Source organism: Nerophis lumbriciformis, linkage group LG33, assembly GCF_033978685.3.
Source record: "Nerophis lumbriciformis linkage group LG33, RoL_Nlum_v2.1, whole genome shotgun sequence".
In the NCBI taxonomy this organism is placed as follows: Eukaryota; Metazoa; Chordata; class Actinopteri; order Syngnathiformes; family Syngnathidae; genus Nerophis; species Nerophis lumbriciformis.
In genome coordinates this window covers 23399768-23410726 of record NC_084580.2, presented here as the reverse complement: position 1 = coordinate 23410726, position 10959 = coordinate 23399768, and the positions used below count along the sequence as shown (strand labels likewise).

The following is a 10959-nucleotide window of genomic DNA, read 5'->3' as shown; positions in this document are numbered from 1 at the left end:
TTCCTGAAGTGGTCCAGAAGATGTTTCAGATGTGAACCAGTACATATGTATATCATATAAAGGCGCTAATCTATGGGATCATTAACTATTACAAATAACATTATATAATACTTCAATATCTCAAACACCTATAGAAAACACTATTATGAATATATATACACATAAAATATTTATTGTATGTAAAATATGTCTTGTACCAATTCCTCGATTCCAAGGTTTGATCGGTCACAAAAGCTTCTGTTGCAGATTGAACATGTGAAAGGTTTCTCAATCAATCAATCAATCAATCAATCAATCAATGTTTATTTATATAGCCCTAAATCACAAGTGTCTCAAAGGGCTGCACAAGCCACAACGACATCCTCGGTACAAAGCCCACATAAGGGCAAGGAAAAACTCACCCCAGTGGGACGTCGATGTGAATGACTATGAGAAACCTTGGAGAGGACCGCATATGTGGGTAACCCCCCCGCCCCCTCTAGGGGAGACCGAAAGTCTCACCAGTGTGTGTTCTCGTGCACTTTCAAATATTTACATAGAAAAAAACCTTTACCAAAGATTGAACAAGAAAAAGGTTTTTCACCAGTGTGTGTTCTCATGTGTGCTTTCAATCTGCAAATTTCTACAAAACCTTTACTACAGATTGAACAGATAAAAGTGAAGTGAATTATATTTATATAGCGCTTTTCTCTAGTGACTCAAAGCGCTTTACATAGTGAAACCCATGATCTAAGTTACATTTTAAAGCAGTGTGGGTGGCACTGGGAGCAGGTGGGTAAAGTGTCTTAGCCCAAGGACACAACAGCAGTGACGAGGATGGCGGAAGCGGGGATCGAACCTGCAACCCTCAAGTTGCTGGTAAAAGGCTTTTCACAGTGTGTGTTCTCATGTGTACTTTCAAATTGTGACTATATACAAAACATTTACCACAGACTGAACAGGAGAAAGGTTTCTCACCAGTGTGTGTTCTCATGTGCACTTTCAAATATTTACTTAGCACAAAACCTTTACCACAGATTGAACAAGAAAAAGGTTTTTCACCAGTGTGTGTTCTCATGTGTACTTTCAATTGGCAACTTTCTACAAAACCTTTACTGCAGATTGAACAGATAAAAGGTTTTTCAACAGTGTGTGTTCTCATGTGTACTTTCAATGTGCAACTTTCTACAAACCCTTTACTGCAGATTGAACAGATAAAAGGTTTTTCACCAGTGTGTGATCTCATGTGTACTTTTAATTTAAAACGTTCTACAAAACCTTTGCCACAGATTGAACAGGAGAAAGGTTTTTCACCAGTGTGTGTTCTCATGTGCACTTTCAAATAGTTACTTAGAACAAAACCTTTACCACAGATTGAACAAATAAATATTTTTTCTCCTGTGTGTGTTGTTTTGTGTATTTTCAAACATGACCTTTGTGTAAAACCTTTGCCACAGATTGAACAAGAAAAAGGTTTTTCACCAGTGTGTGTTCTCATGTGTACTTTCAATTTGGGACTTTGTACGAATCCTTTACCACAGATTGAACAGATAAAAGGTTTTTCACCAGTGTGTATTCTCATGTGCACCTTCAAATTATGACTTTGTACAAAACCTTTTTCACAGATTGAACAAGAAAAAGGTTTTTCACCAGTGTGTGTTCCCATGTGTACTTTCAATGTGCAACTGTCTACAAAACCTTTACTGCAGATTGAACAGATAAAAGGTTTTTCACCAGTGTGAGTTCTCACGTGTACTTTTAATCTAAAACTTTCTACAAAACCTTTACCACAGATTGAACAAGAAAAAGGTTTTTCTCCAGTGTGAGTACTCGTGTGTCTTTTCAGAGAACTAAGGTATTTAAAGGTTTTGTCGCAGTGAGAACATTTGAAGTGAGTGTTTGTCTTATCATCTTTAGAGTCTTCATCATCAGTGTCAGGAGAGTGTGACGTTGTGTCCTCACTATCTGATAGTGGAGCTAAGAGCTTGTCTGCTTGTGATCCTCCACAGTGGTCTCCATCAGCTTCTGTTGTCATGTGTTGTGTTGGAGGCTCCACCCCTTTCTTCTCCTCACTTTCACCTTTGACCTCATCATCTTCACTCTTCACAGGGACACCAGTCACTGGGAACTCCACCAGTCCTTCAATATGCTCTCCCTCCTGACTGATGCTGTGTTCCTCCTCTTCATCTTTAATGTGGGTGGTCAGTGGTTCATTCTTGTCCTGTTTAATGTTGGGGGTCAGTGCATCATTCACTTTCTTTTTAAAGTGTGAGGTTTCTGGCACCTCCTCTTTGTCTTTAAAGTGGGGGTTGAGTGGGTCCTTGTCTTCCTCTTTATAATAAGAGGGCTGTGGCTCCTCCTTCCCCATCCTGAAGCTCCACTCCTGTTGCTCAGAGAGATGTTCTTCACAGACGTCTGCAGGACAAATTTACGATGACTTTTATTATAAATAAACAGGACTTTCCCTAATATGTTAGTTTCAACTCTGAAGTGGCACGCAGGGAAAAGGCTGAGCCCACACAAACCCTTATGGTAGCACAAGACATTCTTCTATCCTTCCTGGGTGGGCCCACACACACACATTAAAGGGGAACATTATCACCAGACCTATGTAAGCGTCAATATATACCTTGATGTTGCAGAAAAAAGACCATATATTTTTTTAACCGATTTCCGAACTCTAAATGGGTGAATTTTGGTGAATTAAACGCCTTTCTATTATTCGCTCTCGGAGCAATCCGCCATTTTCTCAAACACCGAGTCAAATCAGCTCTGTTATTTTCCGTTTTTTCGACTGTTTTCCGTACCTTGGAGACATCATGCCTCGTCGGTGTGTTGTCGGAGGGTGTAACAACACGAACAGGGACGGATTCAAGTTGCACCAGTGGCCCAAAGATGCCAAAGTGGCAAGAAATTGGACGTTTGTTCCGCACACTTTACCGACGAAAGCTATGCTACGACAGAGATGGCAAGAATGTGTGGATATCCTGCGACACTCAAAGCAGATGCATTTCCAACCATAAAGTCAAAGAAATCTGCCGCCAGACCCCCATTGAATCTGCCGGAGTGTGTGAGCAATTCAGGGACAAAGGACCTCGCTAGCACGGCAAGCAATGGCGGCAGTTTGTTCCCGCAGACGAGCGAGCTAAACCCCCTATTGACCCTAGCTTCCCTGGCCTGCTGACATCAACTCCAAAACTGGACAGATCAGCTTTCAGGAAAAAAGCGCGGATGAGGGTATGTCTACAGAATATATTCATTGATGAAAATTGGGCTGTCTGCACTCTCAAAGTGCATGTTGTTGCCAAATGTATTTCATATGCTGTAAACCTAGTTCATAGTTGTTAGTTTCCTTTAATGCCAAACAAACACATACCAATCGTTGGTTAGAAGGCGATCGCCGAATTCGTCCTCGCTTTCTCCCGTGTCGCTGGCTGTCGTGTGGTTTTTGTCGGTTTCGCTTGCATACGGTTCAAACCGATATGGCTCAATAGCTTCAGTTTCTTCTTCAATTTCGTTTTCGCTACCTGCCTCCACACTACAACCATCTGTTTCAATACATACGTAATCTGTTGAATCGCTTAAGCCGCTGAAATCCGAGTCTGAATCCGAGCTAATGTCGCTATAGTTTGCTGTTCTATGCGCCATGTTTGTTTGTGTTGGCATCATTATGTGACGTCACAGGAAAATGGACGGGTGTTTATAACGATGGTTAAAATCAGGCACTTTGAAGCTTTTTTTAGGGATATTGCGTGATGGGTAAAATTTTGAAAAAAACTTCGAAAAATAAAATAAGCCACTGGGAACTGATTTTTAATGGTTTTAACCCTTCTGAAATTGTGATAATGTTCCCCTTTAAGCTGTACATCAAGCAAGAATCGGAAAGAATTCCACCTGAAACACTTCAAAAAGGTGTTCTCAGTTCCCACACATTTACTGAGTGTTGTTAAAAAGAAAGGCCATGTAACACAGTGGTAAAAAAGCCCATGTGACAACTTTTTTGCAATGTGTTGCCGCCATTAAAGTCTGCAAAAAAAAAACAAGTTTCTCAGTGTGAACACGAAATATCTTGTCTTTGCAGTCTATTCAATTGAATATAAATTGAAAAAGATTAGCAAATCATTGGATTCTGTTTTTACTATATTTTATCATATTGTTCATCTGCATAATAAAAACAATTATTACTGATGTGGGAGAAAACATTTGTATCTGGATCGATGTCATTTTCCAAATCTTGTTTTTTGTGATCTTTGTTGCAGAAGTTTTTCAGTTCCATATTTTTTTGTTCAAGAATCTTTGGTTATTCTCCGGTGTGGACGACTAAAGTGTGGCATTTTTCCTCAAAACCTCAGTGCTTTGTTTTTATTTTGTTATTGTCAATAAGGCTGTGTGTGTGTGTGTGTGTGTGTGTGTGTGTGTGTGTGTGTGTGTGTGTGTGTGTGTGTGTGTGTGTTTGTGTGTCATACTTGCCAACCTCGAGACCTCCGATTTCGGGAGGTGGGGGCGTGGTCGGGGGCGTGGTTAAGAGAGGAGGAGTATATTTACAGCTAGAATTCACCAAGTCAAGTATTTCATTCATATATATATATATATATATATATATATATATATATATATAAAAATACTTGACTTTCAGTGAATTCTAGCTATGCATATATATATATATATATATATATATATATATATATATATATATATATATATATATATATATATATATATATATATATATATATAAGAGAAATACTTGAATTTCAGTGTTCATTTATTTACACATATACACACATATAACACTCATCTACTCATTGTTGAGTTAAGGGTTGAATTGTCCATCCTTGTTCTATCCTCTGTCACTATTTTTCTAACCATGCTGAACACCCTCTCTGATGATGCATACTGCTTCGTCTCCTTGTTGTGTGCGCAGTTGTGCATTCTCTGAAAGCCCTAGATGTTATTGTCACATATGCATGTACAGTAGATGGCAGTGTTGTCCTGTTTAAGAGTGTCACAACATTGCTGTTTACGGCAGACAAACTGCTTTACGGTAGACGAAAACGTGACAGCTGTTGTTGTGTGTTGTTGCCGCGCTGGGAGGACGTTAATGAAACTGCCTAACAATAAACCCACATAAGAAACCAAGAACTCGCCCTCCATCATTCTACAGTTATAACGTGATTGGGCAGGCACACTGTTTATATTGTGGGAAAGCGGACGTGAAAACAGGCTGTCAACACTTCACTCAGGTCCGCATGGAGCTAGAGGGGGCGTGGCCTCCAGCTCCGCCTGAATTTTGGGAGATTTTCGGGAGAAAATTTGTCCCGGGAGGTTTTCGGGAGAGGCGCTGAATTTCGGGAGTCTCCCGGAAAATCCGGTAGGGTTGGCAAGTATGGTGTGTGTGTGTGTATGTGTCCTTCTTTTCTTCTTTTTGGCAAAACTAAAGAGAGAAAGTTGAAGAGAAATCTATTTCAAGGTACTGTATTTTCCGGACCATAGGGCGCACCAGATTATAAGGCGCACTGCTGATGAGCGGGTCTAGTCAGTTTTTTTTTCATACAAAAGGCGCATTAAAGGGGTCATACTATTGTGTTTTTTCTAAATCGCTTCAGGATGCGCCGTTTTGCGGGCGGTCTTATTTACGTGGCTCACCTTCGACAGCGTCTTCTCCCCGTCATCTTTGTTGTAGCGGTGTAGCGTGCAAGGACGGGGGTGGAAGAAGTGTCAAAAGATGGAGCTAACTGTTTTAATGACATTCAGACTTTAATTAAATCAATTGCAATCGTGTGCGCAATATATTTTATTGGTTAATCATTTTGTTGTTGTTTTACTTTTGTAGCTGTATGTAGAAACGGCACTGCTGGAGTGGCAGCTGGTTGCATCAGCTCTGCTCTTTAATGTATTTAATGTTCTTTGATGTTTCCCTCTTACACACATGTTTATGTGTGCTATGTCTATGAGGGCTTTTTTCCCTTTGGCCTCACTTTGGACTTAGACTGAATATTTGACTTTATTTTTTACTTACCTAGTTTCTTGTAAGTAAAACGTGTGCTTGTCTTACATAGAGATCAGTGACGTGCGGTGAGGTTGATGGCTGGTGAGGCACTGACTTCATCACAGTCAGATTTACAAACATATGAACCCTAAAGAGTATCTTATTCACCATTTGATTGGCAGCAGTTAACGGGTTATGTTTAAAAGCTCATACCAGCATTCTTCCCTGCTTGGCACTCAGCATCAAGGCTTGGAATTGGGGGTTAAATCACCAAAAATGATTCCCGGGCGCGGCGCCGCTGCTGCCCACTGCTCCCCTCACCACCCAGGGGGTGATCAAGGGGATGGGTCAAATGCAGAGGACACATTTCATTACACCTAGTGTGTGTGTGACAATCATTGGTACTTTAACTTAACTTTAACTTTACACATACAAACTGTAGCACACAAAAAGCACATTTAATAAAAAAAACGTTATTATGGTCTTACCTTTACCGTATTTTCCGCACTATAAGGCGCACCTAAAAACCACAAATTTTCTCAAAAGCTGACAGTGCGCCTTATAACCCGGTGCGCTTTATATATGGATACATATTAAGATTCATTTTCATAAAGTTTCGGTCTCGCAACTTCGGTAAACAGCCGCCATCTTTTTTCCCGGTAGAACAGGAAGCGCTTCTTCTTCTACGCAAGCAACCGCCAAGGTAAGCACCCGCCCCCATAGAACAGGAAGCGCTTCTTCTTCTACTGTAAGCAACCACCCGCCCGCGTAGAAGAAGAAAAAGCGCGCGGATATCACCGTACGTTTCATTTCCTTTGTGTGTTTACATCTGTAAAGACCACAAAATGGCTCCTACTAAGCGACCGGGATCCGGTTCATGAAAAGACGCAATCTCTCCATCCGCACACGGATTACTATTTCACAGCAACTGATATTCCTGTGAACCGCACTGTGGATACAACGGGAGCACGTACGGTGAATATTCGCACCACAGGGAATGAGAAGTCATCCTTCACTGTGGTTCTAGCTTGCCATGCTAATGGCCAGAAACTTCCACCCATGGTGATATTCAAAAGGAAGACCTTGCCAAAAGAGACCTTTCCAGCCGGCGTCATCATAAAAGCTAACTCGAAGGGATGGATGAAGAAAAGATGAGCGAGTGGTTAAGGTAAGTTTAAGTTTACGCGAAGAGGCCGGGTGGATTTTTTCACGCAGCTCTGTCCATGTTGATATACGTATGTTTGTGATTGCACATTTGCGTACATTTTGGGAGTGAACAGAGTTGTTAGAACGCTGGTTTTTAATATATTATTAAAGTTTGACTGACCTATCTGACTGTTTTTTTGACATTCCTTTAGCGCAGTTAGATGCGGCTTACAACATGGGGCGGCTTATTGGTGGACAAAGTTTTGAAATATGCCGTTCATTGAAGGCGCGGCTTATAAACCAGGGCGCCTTATGGTGCGGAAAATACGGTACTTAGAAATTAAGCCCATTCGCCGCAACTAAAGCCCTCACTTCAACTTTCCACGTGCAAGATTGAATCTATTTTAAAAAGTGTAACCGAGGGTTTATAAATGTGGCCTATACTGTATGAAACTACAAAATAACAAACACGGAGGCTCCAGTTTACACGAGGACCACTTTATTTACCTTCTTTCAAAAACCTCCGCAACGTGACATCACTTCCGCTCTTAGCGCCTTCAAAATAAGAGCTCAAGGCATATACTGTATAACAGCGCATAACAGGAACTTAACATCACAAAGAGGAAAGCCCATGAAAATAGGTTACAAAAGTTATTTAATAAGAAGCCAAAAAGTGCAAAAACAATAATGTTCGTGTTGGAGGAGTTGTGAATTAGGTACACCTGCAGTCTGCAGGTGTATCTAATGTTGTGTCCGTGCAGTCATTCACAACTCCTCCAACACCAACATTATTGTTTTTGCACTTTTTGGCTTCTAATGAAATAATTTTTTTAAATAGATTCAATCTTGCACGTGGAAAGTTTAAGTGTGGGCTTTAGTTGATACAACAATTCTACGGCGGGGGTGCAGGAGGCGAGCCTCAGCCAGTGCGTCTTTTGCAGCCGTTTTATGATCGCTCAGCACAAGAAATACGTTACACACATACAGTTGTTGACAAAATACACTGTACATTATATACCTCAGCTAACTAAACTATGGAAATGTATAATAAAATTCATGTAGCAATACGGTCTCACTGCACAGCAGGCCAGCAGTTAGCCGAGTCATTGCGCAATCCATGGTGAGGCACTGAGTGACGTGCCTCAACTGGCTGCTGATCACCGCACCGTCTCTTCTCAGTATTTGAAGGGCAAATGTGAAAACTCAGCGATTTTGAATAAAAATAATCTATAACTGGTGAAGTTAAATGGAAAATAACTTTATAGTATAATCACTGGATACATGCACGTCACTGGTATATAACCTACTTGTGATGGTATATGATATTATATAACCTACTTATGATGGTATATGATGGTATATAACCTACTTGTGATGGTATATGATGTTATAAAACCTACTTGTGATGGTATATGATGGTATATAACCTACTTGTGATGGTATATGATGGTATATAACCTACCGTATTTTCCGCACTATAAGGCGCACCTAAAAACCACACATTTTCTCAAAAGCTGACAGTGCGCCTTATAACCCGGTGCGCTTTATATATGGATAAATATTAAGATTCATTTTCATAAAGTTTAGGTCTCGCAACTACGGTAAACAGCCGCCATCTTTTTCCCCGTAGAAGAAGCGCGCGGTGCATGCTGGGATATGTGACGTTTCATTTCCATTTGTGTGTTTATGTAAAGACCCCAAAATGGCTCCTATTAAGTGTGTTGTCTGTCTAATTATAAATAATGCAGACGAGGCGTGTTAACTGAGTTCTCAACGTTTTCTCACAGCGTGCTCATAACCACATTCGAACTCCCAGCATACAACAACGCTTCTCAGGGCTACCGCGCATGCTCGTAACTATCGTTGCATGCTGGGTAGTGTAGTTGTTATATTTGCTAGCTCATAACAGCACATTGAGAGACACGCTTACGCGCTTAATTCAATACTCGCCGTCATTCCGGGTGGATTGACAAAAGACCTCCAGCCGCTAGATATTGGTGTCAACAGGGCATTCGAAGCTAGACTGCTAACTGCGTGGGAACAATGGAAGACAGAAGGCGAACACACCTTCACTAAGACGAGGAGGCAGCGCCAGACGACGCCAACATCTGCCAGTGGATCGTAAATTTGCCCAACTTTTCACTTCGGACACCGAAGACGAAGGATTTACGAATGAAGAATAACTTCAGAAAGTGAGCGCTATGTTTATTTTGTGTGTTGTGACATTAACGTTCGAGCAACATTATGTTGCTATTGCTCTGCACTATTTTGAATTTTACTATGTTTGTGATTGCACATTTGCGTACATTTTGGGAGTGAACAGAGTTGCTAGAACGCTGGTTTTTAATATATTATTAAAGTTTGACTGACCTATCTGACTGTTTTTTTGACATTCCCTTTAGCGCAGCGTAGGCGCGGCTTATAGTCCGGGGCGGCTTATTGGTGGACAAAGTTATGAAATATGCCATTCATTGAAGGTGCGGCTAATAATCCGGTGCGCCTTATAGTGCGGAAAATACGGTACTTGTGATGGTATATAACCTACTTGTGATGGTATATGATGGTATATAACCTACTTGTGATGGTATATGATGGTATATAACCTACTTGTGATGGTATATGATGGTATATAACCTACTTGTGATGGTATATGATGGTATATAATCTACTTGTGATGGTATATAACCTACTTGTGATGGTATATGATGGTATATAACCTACTTGTGATGGTATATGATGGTATATAACCTACTTGTGATGGTATATGACATTATATAACCTACTTGTGATGGTATATGATGGTATATAACCTACTTGTGATGGTATATAACCTACTTGTGATGGTATATGATGGTATATGATGTTATATAACCTACTTGTGATGGTATATGATTGGTATATAACCTACCTGTGATGGTATATGATGGTATATAACCTACTTGTGATGGTATATGATGGTATTTAACCTACTTGTGATGGTACATCACTGATAGAGATAGTGAATGATTTCAACACTTTAAAAAGTGCAGTTCCCCTTAACATTAGAACATAGAACAAACATATATCATGTGACAAGAACATGAATGTGATGTGATTAAATCATCTCAATACTGCCCTGACGCCATGATTATGTTCAGTATTTCCCCTTTAAAGGGCAAAGTGCTCCCAGGTTATTTTGTCCTATTAACTATCTGTATAAAGTGATGAGACTAGAATTGAAGTTTAACAGTTTATTGTACAAATGGACTGGGATATGTAACTCATCTTTACGGGTAGTTAAATTGGACAGAACACGACAATTACGTCAGACGGAATGCATCATCCTCACAACACAACTTCTTATACACAATATATTGAAGAAAGGTGTTACTAATTAAATATAGAATTAGTAAAGATGTGAGAGTAAGAAGTCAACAAACCTGTTCTGTGTAACACAACTTGAGCGTCCCGTAGTTGATGTTGTCGCTCCTTCTCCTCTTTTGTTGGGCAAAGTTCCTCCTCGTACTTTGCTATCGTTCTTTCGCACATTTTCACACAATCACAACACTTTACACTCACATTTGATCTCTACTTAGCGATGTGTTGATAACGTCCGCGTCTCTTTGTTAGCAGCTAACAAGCTAAGCTAACTAGCGAGCTAAGCTAACTAGCAAGCAAAGATAGCAGGAGAAGCGGCACAGTGCTTCTAGCACATCGAGACGATTTTATCCTTAAATAAAGAATCAAAGATGTATTTTATACGACGTAAATATTTCAAACCAGAGAACAAATAATAAGACTGACTTATTAGCGTCCTGCTACCTTCTTTCTCCGTCGATGTGCTTTTACGACAGTTAGCACACTTG

General features: G+C 40.3%; 1 protein-coding gene across 2 annotated transcripts in view; it reads right to left on the bottom strand.

The window, feature by feature from the left end:
• Positions 1 to 478: 478 nt before the first annotated feature.
• Positions 479 to 10959, bottom strand: part of LOC133575706 (uncharacterized) — a 39310-nt gene continuing 28829 nt past the window's right edge. The window contains exons 1-2 of one of the 2 annotated variants that reach the window (XM_061928485.2): positions 10534 to 10956; positions 479 to 2394 (exon numbers count right to left, since the gene is read on the bottom strand). In XM_061928485.2, the coding sequence (XP_061784469.1) occupies positions 848 to 2394; positions 10534 to 10642 (1656 nt within the window). In that variant the 5' untranslated portion in view covers positions 10643 to 10956 and the 3' untranslated portion in view covers positions 479 to 847. Of the gene's footprint in view, positions 2395 to 10533; positions 10957 to 10959 lie in introns of those variants that run through there. The other variant, XM_061928486.2, reaches the window with a different exon arrangement.